The 20,555-nt window shown below is 41.2% G+C and overlaps 1 protein-coding gene across 1 annotated transcript in view; it reads left to right on the top strand.

The window, feature by feature from the left end:
• LOC126252008 (vacuolar protein sorting-associated protein 8 homolog) overlaps positions 1-20,555 on the top strand; it is a 208,484-nt gene that overhangs the window by 84,638 nt on the left and 103,291 nt on the right. Inside the window, exon 12 of the mRNA XM_049952792.1 lies at positions 14,350-14,530. Within this exon, the coding sequence (XP_049808749.1) occupies positions 14,350-14,530 (181 nt within the window). The remainder of the gene's footprint in view (positions 1-14,349; positions 14,531-20,555) is intronic.

The raw sequence follows: 20,555 nt of genomic DNA, 5'->3' as shown, positions 1-20,555 counted from the left end.
TATGATAAATGTTAAGACATGGACTGCCAACTGTGGGTTACTTCATCGCAAACAATGTAGCTGCTGGAACCAATAATGGATTAACTTGAACAAATTGAGTTTCTTGATAAACATACATACAAAAACATGTGTGATCTAGATTTTGAGTATCAGAAACAGGTAAAATAAATTGTTTGGCCATAGGGTTATACAGGGTGTCCTACAATTACATAGGCATTAGAGGTCCATACACTGTGCATCAATAATATGAATTTATATAATATAAATAGCTACTCCCCACATTGAGGAGACACTGAACTGCAATCAGGCAGATTTAAAAGTAGACTGTTTGATTTACGGAAAAATTAAGTGTCTGCTTTTAAATGTGCCTGTCGGCTGTTCAGTGCCTCCTAATTCATATTATTTCAACCTGGTTTTTCCACTGTATGAAATACTGAGTATTTCTAAATCAGGAACCAGTGGCCAGAAATGTATATTTCAGGAAATACAAGGTCTTGAATGAGCAGTGCTTATAAAGCATGTATCTGTATATTGCTTATGTTTGTCCATTGATGTTGGTGGTATTTTTTCCCTGTGGGATTACATAGTCACTAATTTATGAAACCTCTGTAGAAATTTAAAAGGAACTGATGGATAGGATTGTAACTGCCTGTCTTGCTGTGCAACAGACAAGGATTTTTTAGTGGGTGTCAGAATTTTACGTACCCTTGCAATGCATACACCAAGACTGATATATGTCACTTTGGACAGCTGCTGTGTGTAATATAAAAACTGATCATCAATAAAAGAATTAAACATTAATTTGTGACTATTAGTTCCTCATTTCAAAGACTCAGTTTACAGTCTTCCAGACTGTGTAATTTTTGCACTAACGGTCCACTCACTGTGTAGTCATGTAACAAGAACTGCTCAAAAAGAAGCTTGGTGTCCCTTGCATATACACTGAAGAGCCAAAGAAACTGATACACCTGCCTAATATTGTGTAGGGCACCCGCAAGCATGCAGAAGTGCTGCAACACGACATGGTATGGACTCGACTGATGTCTGAAGTAGTGCTGGATGGAATTGACACCACGAATCCTACAGGACTGTCCATAAATCCATATGGGTATGAGGTGGTGGAGATCTCTTTTGATCAACGTGTTGCAAGGCATCCAAGATATGCTCAATAGTGTTCATGTCTGGGGAGTTTGGTGGCCAGCGGAAGTGTTTAAATTCATAAGAGTGTTCCTGGAGCCACTCTGTAGCAATTGTGGACTTGTTGGGTGTTGTATTGCCCTGCTGGAATTGCCGAAGTCCATCAGAATGCACCATGGACATGAATGGATGCAGGTGATCAGACAGGATGCTTATGTACATGTCACCTGTCAGAGTCGTATCTAGAAGTATCAGGGCTCGCAGATCACTCCAACTGCACACGCCTCACACCATTACAGAGTCTCCACCAGCTTGACCATTCTCTTTCTGACATGCAGTGTCCATTGATTCATGAGATTGTCTCCATACCCATGCACATCCACATCCATCCACTTGATATAAGTTGAAACAAGACTTGTCTGACCAGGCAACATGTTTCCAGTCATTGACAGTCCAATGTGATTGTTGACTGGCCCAGGCAAGGCATAAAGCTTTGTGTCGTGCAGTCATCAAGAGTATAAGAGTAGGCCTTCAGTTCCAAAAGTCTAAAAAGATGGTGTTATGTTTAATGTTTCGCACACTGACACTTGTTGATGGCCCAGCATTGAAATCTGCAGCATTTTGTGGAAGGGTTGCACTTCTGTTATGTTGAACAATTCTCTTCAGTCGTCATTGTTCCCATTCTTGCAGGATCTTTTTCTGGCCACAGCAGTGTTGGGGATTTGATGTTTTACCGGATTCCTGATATTCACGGTACACTCGTGAAATGGTTGTATGGGAAAATCACCACTTCATCGTTACCTCAGAGATGCTGTGTTTCATCGCTCATGTGCAGAGTATAACGCCATATTCAAACTCACTTAAATCATGATAACCTGCCATTGTAGCAGCAGTAACTGATCTAACAACTGCACCAGACACTTGTTGTCTTCTGTAAGCATTGCTGACTGCAGTGCCATATTCTGCCTGTTTACATATCTCTGTATTTGAATATGCATTATACCTTTTTCTTTGGTGCCTCAGTATATGTGAAAACGTGGGCTTCTATTCATAGTAAGCTGGGAGTGAAAGAATTAATCCCATTGAACAAAAAAGATAGCTTTACTGTGAAATAAAATGGTAACCAAAATGAAAGTGTAACTCTTCTCACAGCTTTCAAAATCTTGTGCTGGTTAACATTCAGTACATTGTTTCTCCAACCTCTTCTTTGTGAAAACATGTGGATTCTACTTGGCACAATGTGATAAAGATGTTTCTGCTCAAACCTACGTCACCTGTCAGTGGTGGCCCAGTGTGTGAGGGTTGATGCAGTTGATTCCAGCCTCCTGAAGGGAGGGTGTTGAATAGATGGGTATGGTGTACTTGTGCACTACTGTCTTGAGACTAACTCACCAATAGAATTCTGGCAGTAGAGCTGCATAGTAGAGTGCAGGATCCTGTCCCATCCCTCAAATTATCCTTGATAGTGAAGCCCTCATATTATCCTTGATAGTGATGAGAGGCATCGAGCATCTGTACACAATACCTGTCCAAAACATGACTGGCCTATGTTTTGCCTTCTGAATCCATGCTCGAGTATCATGTCGTTTTTGGAAACCCAGAATCTACTCTGTAGGAATCAACATGGATTCCGGAAACAGCGATCGTGTGAGACCCAACTCGCTTTATTTGTTCATGAGACTCAGAAAATATTAGATACAGGCTCCCAGGTAGATGCTATTTTCCTTGACTTCCGGAAGGCGTTTGATACAGTTCCGCACTGTCGCCTGATAAACAAAGTAAGAGCCTACGGAATATCAGACCAGCTGTGTGGCTGGATTGAAGAGTTTTTAGCAAACAGAACACAGCATGTTGTTATCAATGGAGAGACGTCTACAGACATTAAAGTAACCTCTGGCGTGCCACAGGGGAGTGTTATGGGACCATTGCTTTTCACAATATATATAAATGACCTAGTAGATAGTGTCAGAAGTTCCATGCGGCTTTTTGCAGATGATGCTGTAGTATACAGAGAAGTTGCAGCATTAGAAAATTGTAGCGAAATGCAGGAAGATCTGCAGCGGATAGGCACCTGGTGCAGGGAGTGGCAACTGCCCCTTAACATAGACAAATGTAATGTATTGCGAATACATAGAAAGAAGGATCCTTTATTGTATGATTATATGATAGCGGAACAAACACTGGTAGCAGTTACTTCTGTAAAATATCTGGGAGTATGCGTGCGGAACGATTTGAAGTGGAATGATCATATAAAATTAATTGTTGGTAAAGCGGGTGCCAGGTTAAGATTCATTGGGAGAGTCCTTAGAAAATGTAGTCCATCAACAAAGGAGGTGGCTTAAAAAACACTCGTTCGACCTATACTTGAGTATTGCTCAACAGTGTGGGATCCGTACCAGATCGGGTTGACGGAGGAGATAGAGAAGATCCAAAGAAGAGCGGCGCGTTTCGTCACAGGGTTATTTGGTAAGCGTGATAGCGTTACGGAGATGTTTAGCAAACTCAAGTGGCAGACTCTGCAAGAGAGGCGCTCTGCATCGCAGTGTAGCTTGCTCGCCAGGTTTCGAGAGGGTGCGTTTCTGGATGAGGTATCGAACATATTGCTTCCCCCTACTTATACCTCCCGAGGAGATCACGAATGTAAAATTAGAGAGATTCGAGCGCGCACGGAGGCTTTCAGACAGTTGTTCTTCCCGCAAAGCATACGCGAGTGGAACAGAAAAGGGAGGTAATGACAGTGGCTTGCGGAGTATAAATGTAGATGTAGATGTAGAGACTGTATGCTTGTGACACACGCTGTACCTGGTCACTTCCACACTCATCCATGACAATCACCAGGTGTCATAGAAATCGACACTCATCGAGGAAGAGAAACGGACACCATAGATTCAAATTAACTTCCATGGTGCTGGAGGACTTGTGCTGTTGTTAATAATGGACATCTAAGTACCAAATTGACCATGTTGAGACATTTATGTAGTACATAAATTGTGTCTATCAATTTGTTTGTTGCCATTATCTCTAAAAAGGGAAGCATATGGTTCTTTTGCATTTTCCTTGGGATACCTAGAAGCCATAGTTTGTAGGAAATGGCCATCAGCTGTTGTTGTTGATTATGGGCAACCATTACAAGGCATATCTTCCCTGTCTCTCTCAAAAGTATGAATGTTCCAGTGATATCACTGCGGTGTACTGGATTCAACGGGCAGCTTCCAGTGCTGATAACCCTTCTTGCTGTAGAGTGACGATTGACACTGAACATTTTACAGAAGCCACATTGTCCTGTTTATAATTGAAGACACATGCCTCTATTGAACTGTCCTGTGAATGGAGGTTTACTCTACTCTTCCCTTGCTTGTACAAAATGCTGTGCCTATTGAGTTTCCACTATCAAAAGAGTATCGAGTGAGTTTTCTGATTTATTTAAAAAAAATAAAATAAAAAAACACCTCATGGGGATGTTTTTCTGGGCAGTTGATAACAGTTTTCATGAAAATTAAAAATACAAAGATTGAAATGTGATGCTGTTCAGTAGCAAAAGCAAGCAGTTTTAGACATTAACTGGTACACGTTTGCCAGAAGTCTTGACTGGTATCAGCTGAGAACAAGAAAGTGGAATTCTAAGTCCCAACATACGAACGGTCAAAATAAACTGAAAAAAGAAAAAGTTTAAATTGTTCATACACACAGCATACACAAATGTATTGTCTGCTATAGGCTGGTGAAATTATAGTGATAGGAACAGCAAATGATCACAGAAGCAATCCACTGCTAGGTGCAAGACAAAAGCAGACCTTGTGCTAGTAAGAGGGCTAACCCTAGTAAAAAACGAAAAATGTATGTATGTTAAGATTTGGTTATGCTATGTGCTTTCTGTCTGTCTGTGTACAACCTGGATAATTTGGAACCAATATAATTTTATGTTGCTCATGTGTGTTTCAATATTCTGTCTCTGCTACTACTACTACAACCACCACCACCACCACCACCAATCCCACTTCCACCACTACCCTATGCTTCTTCACTGATCCTCAGTGTCTGTAATTTCTTTTCCATTCTCTCTTAATTTATAACAACAGGTTAGTATTACATTACAACTTTCCATAGACTAATAGTACTTTAACAGCCATTTTGTCTTCTGATTTGTGTGTTCAATTAAAATTCACAATTGTAGGATCAATGCAAATCATATGATAAGGATAGATTGCTGCTATAGTTGAATCACAAAAGGCCTTTTTCTGAATTAGACCACACACACACACACACACACACACACACACACACACACACACACACACACACACAGACAGACACATTCACGCAAATCCCACACATGACCACGACCACTGTCTCTGGCTGCTGAAGCCAGACTGCAAGCTACAGCACATGATGGAAGAAGTAATCTGGGTGGTGTGGGCAAGGGAGAGGCTAGGCTAGGATGGTGAGTGGTGAGAGGCAGATATAGCAGGATCACATACGGAGAAGGGGACAGTTAAGTGCTGCTTGTGGGAGCATAGAGAGATGTGGTGGTAAGAGGACAGTGCAGCTAAGTGCAGTTGTGAGGTTAGATGATAGGGCAGCAGGGGGGGGGGGGGGGCAGAAAAGAAAAGGAGAGAAGTAAAAAGTAGTGGAATAGAAGGCTGTGTAGTGAAGGAGTGGGAACAAGGAAGGTGATAGGTGGGTAAAGGACAGTGGGTATTGTAAGTTCAAGTCAGGACAGTTATAGGAATGTAAGATATATTGCAGGAAGAATTCTCACCTGCACAATTCAGAAAAGGTGGTATTGGTAGGAAGGATGAAGATAGCACAGGCTATGAAGCAGTCATTGAAGTGAAGACTGCTGGTGGTTGGTGGGTAGCAATACCTCTACTTCGACAGGTGCCACCCATTCCATACCAAGAAGTCGCATCCATACAGCCTATCCTAGCCACCCATGGCCATCAGTTCTGCAGTGACAAACAGTCCTTTTCAAAATATACAATGAGTCTCACTGAGGCCTTCACAGACCATAATAACCCACCTAACCTTGTACAGAAACAGATGTCCCATGCATTCTCTCTACTCACCCACCACCTCCCGAAGTCCCACCGTCTGTTCACAGAGTGCTTCCCCTCATGTTTCAGTACCACACAGGACTGGAGCAACTGAATCACATTCTACGCCAGTGTTTAGACTACCTCTTGTTGTGCCCTGAAATGAGGAATATCCTACCCACTATCCTTCCTTCCCCTCCCACAGTGGTATTGCACTGCCCACTGAACCTATACAATATCCTCGCCATCCTTACAGAACCCTTGCTCCCAACCCCTTGCCTTATGGCTCATACCTCTGAAATAGATCTAGATGCAAGACCTGTCCCATACATATACTCCAGTCTAGGCACATCTGCTCTAGTCCAGCCACAAGCATCACCTATCCCATCAAAGGCAGGGCTACCTGTGAAACCAGTCATATGATCTACAAGCTAAGCTGCAACCATTGTGCTGTGTTCTACGCGAGTGTGACAAATAACAAGCTGTCTGTCTGCATGAAAGGCCACCGCCAAACTGTGGCCAAGAAACAGCTGGACCACCCAGATGCTGAGCACACTGCTTAATACAGTGTTCCGAATTTCAGTGACTGCTTCACAGCCTGTGCCATCTGGATCCTTCCTACCAAAACCAGCTTTTCTGAATTGCAGATGTGGTAACTCTCTCTGTAATATACCATATTCTACATTCCTGTAACCCTCCTAGCCTCAACCTTCATTAATCACTGTCCTTCACCCACCTATCCCCTTTCCTTTTCCCACTCCAGCACCACACAGCCTTCTGTTTCATCAGTGCACCCACAGTCTTTTTACTTCTCTCCTTTTCCGCTCTGCCCCCTCCCCCCTTTCTTACACCTAACCCCCCCCCTCCCCATCTAACCTGCCCCTTCACCCGACTGCATCTAGCTGCACTGCCCTCTCCCCACTTCATTCCTGTATGTCACACTAGCAGCACTCTGCTGTCCCCTTCCCCTACCCATACCCTGCTATCCCTCCCCCTGCCCACTCCAGCCTCCTCCTTACACCCACCAAACATTGCTTCTCACTTCATGCACTATAGCTCGCAGTCTGGATTTGGCAGCCAGACACAGTGGTCGTGTGTGTGTGTGTGTGTGTGTGTGTGTGTGTGTCTCTTTTGTCTAGTTCAAAAGAGGCCTTATGACTTGTGTAGCAGTCTTTTTGTTGCGCCTGTCCGCCGCTCTTGGTCTCCACTATATGGCGAGTAGCAATCTATCGTTTTCATAATATTGTCATTATTCCATTTCAGATTTTCCATTGTATTGTTTTAGAATTGTTATTTCAATTTACCCTTCTGTGGAGGTAGGACCACCTGTGGAAGCAGCCATGTAATATACTAGCTCTGTTGTAATCATTGTACAGCTTTTTAGATTGGTGTGACTGCCAACTAGCTGTCTACCAGGATGAATGACCACTGCCAAACTGTGGCGAAAAGCAAAGTGGGGCACCCTATGGCACAACATGCTGCTGAATATAATGTGCTTGATTTAAATGACTGCTTCATAATCTGGGCCACCATAATCAGCTTTTCTGAACTGCACAAAAAACACATTCTCCACTCCCAAAATTATCCCAGCCTCAACCTACAATAACCTACTGTCTCCGTACCCTCCATACAGTAGTTTTTGTCTCCTCTGTCCACTCACCTCCTCCCAATTGACGTCCTCTCACCTCACACACTGCCAACCCACCCACTGATCTTTTCCCCCTCAGCACCTCTCCATTCCTCCCCTCCCCCCACCTGTCTCTCCCGATGCTGCACTTGCCAGCCTTGTCCTGCTGCTGTACATCTGGTCCCTGCACACTCTTCGTACAGCACTCCTCTCTCCCCTCACCCGTACCCTGTTTTCCCCACCCCCCTTTGTCCGCAGCTCGTGGTCTTGCGGTCGCGTTCTCGCTTCCCGAACACGGGTTCCCAGGGTAGATTCCCGGCGGGGTCAGGAATTTTCACCTGCCTCGAGATGACTGGGTGTTTGTATTGTCCTCATATTTCATCATCATTCATGAAAGTGGCGAGACTGAACTGAGCAAAGGTTGGGAATTTGTACGAGCTCTGATAACTGCGCAGTTGAGCGCCCCACAAACCAAACATCCTCATCCTCCTATCCCCTTTGTTAAACACAAGAGTTGCATTCTGCCTGAAGCGACCAGAGATAGTGAACATTTGTGTGTGAGGTGTGCCTACTTATGTGAATATGTGTGTATTTTCTTTCCTGAAGAAGGCTTTGGCTGAAAGCTCAATCTGTAACAGTCTTTTCGTTCTACCTGTCTGCAACTGAATTTGTCATCTGTACGCCAAATTACATGTTGCTAACACCTGTCATAAGCAGTTGTGGGAAGTTGTGTCAGCAGAATAGCTGATTTGTATAGTCAGTTTTGTAATGATCTTTTTCCTTTAACAGCAGGAGAAATGTTACGTATTTAATGTAACAGTTATCGTGAGATAGTAGATGCTGGGGTGTGATCAAACTGTATTTTTGAAGAGAAACACTTTGTTTACTGGGTCAGATATGTACAGATACATAATAAATTATTGAATCCTGAGTTTTCATTTTGTACTTTTACCATGTTTAAGCATTTTTGTCATTGGTATAGATACAGTGAGATTCTGGGTGAAAATAAAGAGAAAGTAATGAAAATTGAAGCTGTCAGCTTTCACATTAACATAGACACCCAACTACAATATGGATTAGTCTGTGACCACATTATATTCACACTCTTTGGCTTCATCATCTCAAAACAAAATTGTCACCTTGCAGTATTACCTAAACCTCGGGCTGCACTAAGGATCAGCCTGTCACAACATACTTTCACCTTTGACACAAAATTATTAACAATATTTGAACACAGATAGTGCAGAAGTGGTGCATACATCAGTAAAAGAAACATCTGTAAGCTGTAAAAGCAGTCAATTAAGAAAGTACTGTCTACTCTAGAGGTGGATTGTTCATAAAAGAATGGGTCCAAAGTTCAAGAAACTGAATGAAAGGACCGAGGAATAACTTCTAAGGAACAGTTGCTCACCATTCTTTTCAGATTGGTCTTGCTTGTTCCCACCTCAATCTCGTTTGGCTGGTGTCGTTCCAGTACCGCTGTTTGTTGTTCACACATTGGTTTTATTTGGCCAGTCTTGTTCCAGTTCCACCGTTCATTATTCCCTCCTTGATCTTGTTCCTTTTTTGGGTGGTCACTCGTTCCTCATTCCAGCTCCACCATTCTTAATTCAGTTGTAGTTCCTTTCATTCATTGTGTCTGCCCATTCTTGTTCAATTTTAATATACGAATATAATAATAATATATGTTAAAATTAACACAAGAATTCTCAATTCACTGGAACTCATTTTTTTATGTACTTGTCCCTTATTTTCCACTGTAGCTTCTACAAACAATGTTTATCAATGGTATTATTTAAGCCTGCCTCTCTCTCTCTCTCTCTCTCTCTCTCTTCTCTCTCTTGCTCTGGCTGTCTCTGTCTGTCTCTGTGTGTGTGTGTGTGTGTGTGTGTGTGTGTGTGTGTGTGTGTGTGTCTGTGTGTTTTAATCCTGTATTACCTGTTAAAAAATGAATTTATCAATACAGTTCCTTCTACCTTGTTCACCTGTCTGCTTCTGAAGTCCCTTGACTACCTGGCATCCATTCTTATCTATTTCGTTCACTCAAGTCACCAACTTTTTTTAGTCCGAATTTTGAAAATTGCTGCCCTAATCACTGTAAGGTGTAACCTTATAAATTGGCCCTCTTAGATTTGCTTCATACTTACAGGATTTTAAAGTCGCTGTCTGGACATCAGTTTCTAAAAGCAATATGGTGTAATTGTAAATAATAATAATAATAATAATAATAATAATAATAATAATAATACTCCCATGGAGGCTCGGGAAAAGAATAGGCCTTCGGTTAGTCCTGCCAGTCGTAAGAGACGACGAAAAGAACAAACCACCAATAGGGCTAACCCCCCTTTTAGTGTGATTAGTTGCTTCAGGACAGAACTAATGAAGCCTCGGACAAGCGCTGTCATGGTCGGGGACAACGCTTGAACCCTATGCCCGTCCACAATGGTAACGACACTGCTAGCCACACGGAAAATGATTTAAATTCAAATAGAGGTGTTTTGCAGGACATGCTTCCTGCAACCACTCTAGAAGGAAAACAAAGACAGGATGAGATGGTCAGAAGAAGTTAACAGACACCTCATGTTCTGTTATTACCAAGCAACAAACTTAGGAACCAACACAACTGGATACAGATCACAAGTATACACAACATTTATTACCAGATACCCAGAATTAAAATTTTTAACAGAACAATGACTAGCTGATCAGATTCGTGTAATAATCAAAAATAACAGGATACCCCAGTCAGAATTAGAAAACATCAAACAACAAGTACAACAAATACTGGAACAAAATAATGTGCAGTAAGAAGAAGAAGAAGAAGAAGAAGAAGAAGAAGAAAAGACAGTAACGCACTCAAACATCCCAGAGCAAACAAACAAAGAACAACACACATCAATTAAACAATCAGAGGAAAACGAAATCTTAAGACAGCCACCAAAACAAGCACGAATAGAACATGTAGTGACACACATGTTAGATATAGAAAAAAAATTTCAGTTGACATATATAGAATACAAAGACACATTAGACCATTCTTGCATAGACCACCAAATAACCCACAAGTCGAAACAACAACTACTATCAACACTATCATACGCAACAAAATAAATGAAAATACAACTATGGAAGAGTTACAACTACTGGTTTATGTAGGAGCACTCACTACACTAAATATACACACTAGGCAGAGATCAGAACCAACCAACACACAGAAGAAACCCACAAAACCAGCGTGGCAACACAGGCTACAGATCAGAATAGAAAAACTGAGAAGAGACATCGGACAGCTAACACAGTTTATAAGAAAAGAAATATCAGACAAAAAACGAAAAAGGTTAGGTAAAATCTCACAACAAGAAGCGATAGAGCAGTTAGATGAAAAGAAGCAGAAATTACAAGCATTGGCCAAACGACTTAGAAGATACAAAAAAAGTGAAAATAGAAGGAAACAAAACCAAACATTCAACACAAACCAAAAGGAATTTTACCAGACAATAGATAACACAGACATTAAAATAGACAATCCACCAAACATAACAGACATGGAATACTTCCGGAGCAACATATGGTCAAACCCGGTACAACATAAGACATGCACGGTGGATACAAGCAGAAACAGACACATACAAGATGATACCACAAATGCCTGAAGTGATAATTTTGCAACATGAAGTCACCCGAGCAATTAATTCTACTCACAATTGGAAAGCCCCTGGAAATGATAAAATAGCAAATTTCTGGCTAAAGAAGTTCACCTCAACACATTCACATCTAACTAAATTATTTAACAGTTACATTGCAGACCCATACACAGTCCCTGATACACTTACACAAGGAATAACTTATCTAAAACCTAAAGATCAAGCAGACAGCGAACCCAGCAAAATATCGCCCCATAACATGCCTACCAACAATATACAAAATATTAACTTCAGTCATTACACAGAAATTAATGACACATACAACACAGAACAAAATTATAAATGAAGAACAAAAAGGCTGCTGCAAAGGAGCATGAGGCTGTAAAGAGCAACTGATAATAGATACAGAGGTGACATATCAAGCTAAAACTAAACATACACATACATTGATTACCAAAAAGCTTTTGATAGTGTACCCCACTCATGGTTACTACAGATATTGGAAATATACAAAGTAGATCCTAAATTAATACAGTTCCTAAACATAGTAATGAAAAATTGGAAAACCACACTTAATATCCAAACAAATTCAAATAATATCACATCACAGCCAATACAGATTAAGCGTGGAATATACCAAGGAGACTCATTAAGTCCTTTCTGGTTCTGCCTTGCTCTGAACCCACTATCCAACATGCTAAATAATACAAATTATGGATATAATATTACTGTAACATACCCAACAAAATAAAACATTTGCTATACATGGATGATCTAAAACTACTGGCAGCAACAAATCAGCAAGTCAACCAATTACTAAAGATAACAGAAGTATTCAACAATGATATAAATATGGCTTTTGGAACAGACAAATGTAAGAAAAATAACATACTTAAGGGAAGACACACTAAACAAGAAGATTACATATTGGATAACCACAGCGACTGCATAGAAGCGATGGAAAAAACAGATGCCTATAAATATCTAGGATACAGACAAAAAATAGGAATAGCCAAATATTAAAGAAGAACTAAAAGAAAAATATAGACAAAGACTAACAAAAATACTGAAAACAGAATTGACAGCAAGAAACAAGACAAAAGCTATAAATACTTACGCTATACCAATATTGACCTACTCATTTGGAGTAGTGAAATAGAGTAACACAGACCTAGAAGTGCTCAATACACTTACACGATCACAATGCCACAAATATAGAATAGATCACATACATTCAGCAACAGAAAGATTCACATTAAGCAGAAAGGAAGGAGGAAGGGGATTTATCGACATAAAAAACCTACATTATGGACAGGTAGACAATTTAAGAAAATTCCTTATAGAACGAGCAGAAACTAGCAAAATACACAAAGCAATCACTCATATAAATACATAAGCTACACCATTGCAATTTCATAACCACTTCTACAACCCTTTAGATCACATATCATCAACAGATACGAAGAAAGTAAATTGGAAAAAGAAAACACTACATGGCAAGCAACCGTATCATCTAACACAGCCACACATCGATCAAGACGCATCCAACAAATGGCTAAGAAAAGGCAATACATACAATGAGACGGAAAGATTCATGATTGCAATACAGGATCAAACAATAAACACCAGATATTACAGCAAGCATATTAAAGATCCCAATACCACAACAGATAAATGCCGACTTTGCAAACAACAAATAGAAACAGTAGATCACATCACAAGTGGATGTACAATACTAGCAAATACAGAATACCCCAGAAGAAATGACAATGTAGCAAAAATAATACATCAACAACTTGCCATACAACATAAACTAATAAAACAACACGTTCCCACATACAAGTATGCACCACAAAATGTACTGGAGAATGACGAATACAAATTATACTTGAACAGAACCATTATAACAGATAAAACACCACCACATAACAAACCTGACATCATACTCACCAATAAAAAGAAGAAATTAACACAACTAATCGAAATATCCATACCCAATACAACAAATATACAGAAGAAAATGGGAGAAAAAATTGAAAAATACATCCAACTGGCTGAGGAAGTCAAGGACATGTGGCATCAGTATGAAGTTGACATTATACCAATTATACTATCAACTACAGGAATCATACCACACAATATCCACCAGTACATCAACGCGATACAGCTACATCCAAACATATATATACAACTACAGAAATCTGTAATTATTGATACATGTTCAATTACCCGAAAGTTGCCAAATGCAATGCAACATATACCGTACAGTTAAAAGGAAGTCACGCTTGATCAAGGTCCGCATCACTTTCCATTTTCAACCAGACATAACGACTGAGACAGGAAAGAATAATACTACAACAAGAAGAGAGAAGATTTGAGCTATGTCAAGTAAAAATAAATTCTAGCTGAACAAGGTACTGGTGCCACAATGCATATCACAGAAGTTTTTTTAATCGTATAGTTGCTGGTTCAAATCTCTGTAGTAGCAACTATGGTTTTTTACTGTCATATAAATTCCACATTTATATTAACAAATGGAAATGTTAATTAACAGATGATGAATTACAGTTTTTTAATAACAATGTATTTTTATTTTTAATTGCTGGAAATAAATTAAAAATTAATGCAGTCAAACTGTATTACACAATATAATGTGAAGGTAACATTGTCCACAGACTTTAATTAATTTGTATGTTAGCGGGATAAAGAAGAGACACATTGCCAAAATCTGCTCTATACCATGAACGAGAGCAGTTTGTGGATGTCACTTTATAAAGTTTAGCTGTTTAAACTATAGTCAGGAGGATTCTACTTGAACCCACATGCTGTAGAGTATTGTTGTCATGCTGCTTTTAAGAAGTGATGAAAGTTATTTGCTTCTGAATATTTTCCGTTTTATTATTGACAGACTTTAGAAGAATGTTTGGTGCATATGGACGTTGCATCACTTGATATTCATCAAGTAATGGGCTTGTGTTGGTCTCAGGGATTGTATAATGCCATTATATACATACATAATAAAGCTCTAATGGATTATGTAACACCACTACAAGAGCTTATGCCTATACTGCAAGCTGCTCTATCAACAGGTAAAACAGCTTATTCATTTGTTCCTTTCAGTTTTGTATATGTAATTACTGACTATTCAATTGTAATATTTCTTCTTCTTTTTTTTCCCAAGGAAAAAAGTCACAAATGATCTGCCTGCTTTTGCTACATTGTGTCAGAATAGTCATGTAAAATTTTGTCAGTTTAGAAAATATAGCTGCAAAATCTTTGATTAAATTGGAAATACGTGGGAGCTATTCTTAAAATTTCGGTTCAGTCATTGCTCGGTATAAGGACACCAGAAAAAATGAGAAATTTAAAGCCCATTGTTGATGACGGCTGAAGAAAACTTCAGTTGTAATCTGTATTTCTTATTGTTTCATGAGTTTTGTTACACCTTTTGCCTAGATCTACAGAACAGGTAGTTATTGTTACAAAAGAGTTGTTATAGCTACAAAGAGAGTTGTTCACAGTGTCCAAAGATTGAGGAAAAAATAGGAAAAATTGGAAAGAATTCTTTTTCTCTATTGTTTACAGATAACAATGAGCAACAGGTAAAAGTGGGAGAGATGAGGCAATTCTGGGCTGTTCTGCACCATGTCAGTGTGATTTTGCTGCATGCCCTAATTGCAGTACTGTACTTCCATCATGTTAGTGGTTTCCTTTATGCTTGCAAAGTGAGATGTGGTACACCATTTATAATTTAAGTTCATACTATGCAACTGCACAAATTATTGCCCCCAAGCGTGAGAAAAATGTTGAAACTGTAGCAGCACTTACCAAAGCAGAACAATTTTAAGCGAAACAGGCCTCGTCAGGAACCACATGTTCCATCCTAGTTTTATTGTTTTAGAAAATGAGACATGATTTTTTGTGTTAATGAGATTTAAACTGTCACAGTTGAAAATGTTACAATTACTAAAATTTTCCTGGTTATTATACCATTTTCTTTTTTAATTATTGATTGGTCTTTTTGTGTTCTCCTTTCTTTTGTAACTCATGAGGGCAACAGGACAACATATTCGATACATTTGTCATCTTCACTCAAAAGACTGGTTTTATGCAGCTATGCACAGTAGTGTATCCTGTACAAGCCTCTTCATCTCTGTATAACTACTGCAACCTGCATCCATTTGAACCAACTTATGGTCTCTTTCTACAATCCCCCCTCCCCAATTCTCTCTCTCTCTCTCTCTCTCTCTCTCTCTCTCTCTCTCTCTCTCTCTCTCTCCCCCCCCCCCCCCCCCCCTATTACCTGGCTGACAATTATTTTATCAACCAATCCCTTCTTATGCCACAAATTTATTCCCCCCATTTGTTGGATTCATTGCCTCATTAGTTATTCCATCTTCCCATTAATCTTCAGCAAAATCACTCTCGCCTGACTTAATGAACCCATGATGAAATGCGCCGCTTGTTTCAAAAGGCTATGTACTTATTTACAAGAGACACTGAATTATCAAACTCTTAATTGGCGTTCCTTTGTGATGGCACTGCCTTGGTTCAGAAATAGCAACAATGGATCAGACTTATAAAGTATATGTTCTTGGTGTAAATGACTCTATGAAGGATCAAATATCAGTATTGGTTATGTGGATCAACTCACTAGAATTGAGAACTGACTTGAAATAACAATACTATATAAATGAGTGACAGCTTAGTACAGCAAACCCAACATCTCCCGTGCATGTTTGTTGTTACTCTAATCTGAAGCATATATTTTCATACTTGATTTAGTTACTAGTTGAGTACGTCCATTCGAAGTTGTTTTAGGGTCAGATAATTTCCATAATCTGTCTTTGGCTATATACCCTCTGAGTTACAAGATCTTAATTTTCCTGGAAGCTCCTTGAAACTATGAATTTTTATGCAGAAGTATGATTCAGCACTGCAGTTTCCAGATAGCTCTCATTTGAATGTTAATTCCTCATACTTTTCAGTTGCCTTTTTTTCCATCCTCGTTCTTGCCTTGTTATTGTTGTTGTTAATGGACAAATTTCTTCAGAATTATGTTTCTCAGAACTATGAACACCATTATCTGCAGAAAAAATAATTTGCAGTTTACTGCATGCTATTTGACATTCTTCGTATGTGATCATAATCAATATTTCACCATCTGCATATGTATTACAGTCTTTTTATTACAGTCTCATTTGTGTAACTGTCTTTATACTAACACTTCACTTTTTTTCCAATTGAATGGCTCAGTGGTGGAAGAGTTGATCCCAACAGACTGTAAAAGGGATAAAATTGTAAGTGACTTTGGAAACCAGCAGAAGAGCATCATGATGAAGCCAGGGCACTACCAATTCGGTTGCAGCCAAAGAATGGGCTACAGAGTCAGTGACTTCGCAGCACTAGAGTGACAACGGACAAACTTGCCGTCAACATCTGATACAGCTTGCAGGACTATTGCAACCTAGTTATGACTGCCAGAAGGTCACCAACACATTCCAAATATTTGTCATAGCACACTAGCCATGGTAAACAACAGAAATCAGCACACAGATGTGGTATTTAAGGACACTTGAACCAGTCAGTCTTTGTCAAACAGTTGTGATGTGGAGCCTGACTACTCCGCGACATGCCGGTGCCTCAGATGCTTCTGACTCAGCCAGGACATGAGCTGCTGCTTGCCCCCTACTAAGCCTGTGGGCACTAGGGGCAGCTCTGTGCTCTGCCACCATCACTGGTCCAGCCATCTCTGCCCCCTCTCCCCACCACACCCCCCACCAACAGAAGACAGTTACTCTTCAAACCAAGGAGTGATGCCCCCCACCCGAACTGATGGTTCTTTCAAGAGTTCATGCATGGTGCCCATGAGGCCCCAGGCTATTGCAGCCCATGCTTATTTCCTGGGCTGCATTTTCTTCCCCATGCTCTGACCTCCACATCCACACTCCTTCCTTGCAGCCCCCTCCTTCCCGTCTCTCTTGAGTTCTTACTTATGTCGACCTGGCTGTTCTCTTGGTTTCCTGTATTCCATGTGGTTTTGTTCCCCTTGCATTTTTTCTGTCACCCTTCCTTTTTGGCATTTTTGGTCCTCCTATGGGGTTTGAGCTCCACTTCTAAATTTTTTGTCTGTAGTGCGAGCCATTTGAGGAAGTGCTCCCTCCCTAGCATCTAAGGTGTGGATTTCTCTCTATCCTTCCTTCTCCCCCTTCCTTCTCTGCCATAGACCCTCCCTCCACCCTGCTAGGTCACCAGCACATGTAGTCAGTCCTTGTGGTGGAGCTGTTACGTACCCATCTGGCTGATCCCCCTGACAACACAGGGATCCCACTACTGATACCTGAACTGTAGCCTACTCAAATATGTCCAGGAGTGGTTGCTTGTTGTTCCAGAGCATCAGAACTCCTGGCGGCGGCCTCTGTGCCAGATGGCCCTTGCTGTGTCTGGGTGGTGCCAATGGGTAGAACCCTTGATTGGAGTAGGTGGTATCAAGGCAGATGCTTTGCGTACGAAGTGTATCAAGCTCCAAAAATCTGTCTGTTCTTCCATGGCTGTGTCTTTGAATGGTAACTGACCATTGAATGCAATTTCTTATGACATTGCATCCTACCCTTTCCTGGCAACACTGTGGGAGGAGGGCCCAGCTTGCCAGCTTGGATGGAACGCTTTCCTCGTGACCTGGTCTGTACTGGTACAGACGGTGACACATTCACCACCACAAAGCTGTTATTTTTTGTGAAAATACTGAAGACAAGTTTGGCACAATGTAGTGTCTCATTAAGATGCGGTCGGGTTCACTGTTGATCAGAACTTCTTCTGCCACTAGATCTGCAGCTCTTCATGCTTGTGATCATCTTGGCAACATCCGAGTGTTCATTACACCTCACCAGTCAGTCCAGGGAGTCATTTTCCAGTCTAATGAAAACTCTAGGCCAGTTTGGAATAATGGGACAGTCATTTTGTTTGGCTTGTGCAGAAAGGTCATAAGGACAAACGCCCTCCTCTCTGGTGTGAGAGGCACATACACACCCAGAGAAGGTCAGGGTTATGTGCCATCAGTGTGATGTGGAGTTGTACATCATGCCACCCATGAGGTGCTTCCGGTGCTTTTGTTTTGGCCACATCTCTTTCCGATGTATGGTGGACCGTCTGTGTCGTGATGGTGGAGACACTCTGCATGAGGGAAAAACCCTGTGTTCTGCCACCTGTGTGTGTTAATTGTCAAGACCATCACTCTTCATGCTCACCAGCTTTCCTGGCTTATAAGAAAGAAAAGAAGATGCAAAAGTAAAACTACCTGGATCGTTTATCTTACACTGAGGCTCATAAGAAATTTGACTGACTTCATCCTGTGTTGATTACTTCCACTTCTGCCTCTGTTACGTACTTTCCCCTCCTCCCTCTTCCTTACCTCTGTGCCGTCACCCTCTGTTCTCCCCCTTCCCTGTGGTTCCCACGCCCTCCTCTCTGGATGCCACTCCCCCTCCCCAGCCAAAGAAGTGCTCCCCCATCTTCTGCACCCGATGGTGATGGGTCTCCCTCCATGGACCCTTCCCCCTGGCGTCTCTCAGGTGGGACCCTGCTGCCACATCTCAGCCACAGGACACACAGTCTTTCTCCCTGAGGTTGCCCTCTCTTTTTTGTGGTTCCAAAGCTCACTCGCTTACCCTTTCTGGGTGTTATGCTCTGTTAGAACTGGGATGGCACTTTGAGGACTCTGATAGTGTCTGCACATTGCTCCACATGGATATTGTTAGTTCATGGATCCCACTGTGTTCCCCATTGGTAGCAGTTGCCGTCTGGGTCCACTTGAACTCTGTGGTCACAGTGTGCAATCTCTATCTCCCTACTGACATTCTACCTACATCTGGTACCATAACTGCCCTCCTTCAGCATCTTTCCACTCCCTTGCTCCTCCTTGGGGATTTTAATGCCCATCATCGTTTGTGGGGCAGCGCTTTTTCATCTAGTCAGGGGCTCCTCATTGACCAATTTCATGCAGGTCACGACCTGTGCCGCCTTGATGGTAGTTTCCCTACTCATTTTAGTGCCATGTATGGCACTTTCCTACCATTGATCTTTAGCTCTCTTCCCCCTTCCTTACAGTCACCACATTATGACCTCTGTGATAGTGGCAACTTCCCTTTGATTCTCTAGTTCCCTTCCCGCCTCCCGATGACCACATTACCCAGCTGGGCTTTCCATCGTGCTAGTTGGCCTCTATGTTCTGCGCTCATAGGCAGCACACCATGCTCTTTTTACAGCAGCATGAATCTCTACTAACTTTCACCTGTCCTCATTCTCCCGACCTTTCTTGTACCGCAAGTGCAACTGCCTTTGCTTCCTGAGCATTCTCCGAATTGCACTGTTAAACCACGGTGGGTCTTTTCCATCCGCAACCCACTTTTTCGGCGCATACTTGTCCAATGCATGATTTACAATGTGTTTAAAATTTGCCCATAATTCCTTTATGTCCATCGTACTGGAAGTAAATGAAGTCGATTCATTTACTAAGTGGGATGCTAAGACTGCTTATCTGCTCTTTCTAGTAGGAATACTCTCCTAGCCTTCTTGACCGACTTTTTAAATTTTGTAACCATAGTCGTAATGACATCATGATCACTAATCCCTGTCTCAACACTGACACTGTCGATGAGGTCTGGTCTGTTCGTGGCTACCAGATCTAAAATATTTCCATTACGTGTTGGCTGTCGATTTAGCTGCTCAAGACTGGGATGTCTATACTAGGTAAGTTGAAGTCGCCTCCGACTAATATAGCATGATCCAGGTACTTCTGCGATACAGAATGTAGACTCCCTTTGAATGATTCTAGAACTGTCACGGTGGAACCTGGTGCCCAGTAATAACAACCTAAGTCACAAAACAATTACTGATTTTGCTCTGTAACAAAAAATATTAACTAGGAATAGTCTAAATAAATTAGGAAATTGATTACATACATGAACCATGGACCTTGCCATTGGTGGGGAGGCTTGCATGCCTCAGCGATACAGACAGCCATACCACAGGTACAACCACAACAGAGGGGTGTCTGTTGAGAGGCCAGACAAATGTGTGGTTCCTGAAGAGAGGTAGCAGTCTTTTCTGTAGTTG

The sequence above is a fragment of the Schistocerca nitens genome, chromosome 4 (genome assembly GCF_023898315.1).
Source record: "Schistocerca nitens isolate TAMUIC-IGC-003100 chromosome 4, iqSchNite1.1, whole genome shotgun sequence".
NCBI lineage: Eukaryota > Metazoa > Arthropoda > Insecta > Orthoptera > Acrididae > Schistocerca > Schistocerca nitens.
Note: the sequence above shows the minus strand (reverse complement) of the source record. Positions and strands in the feature narration are given on the sequence as shown.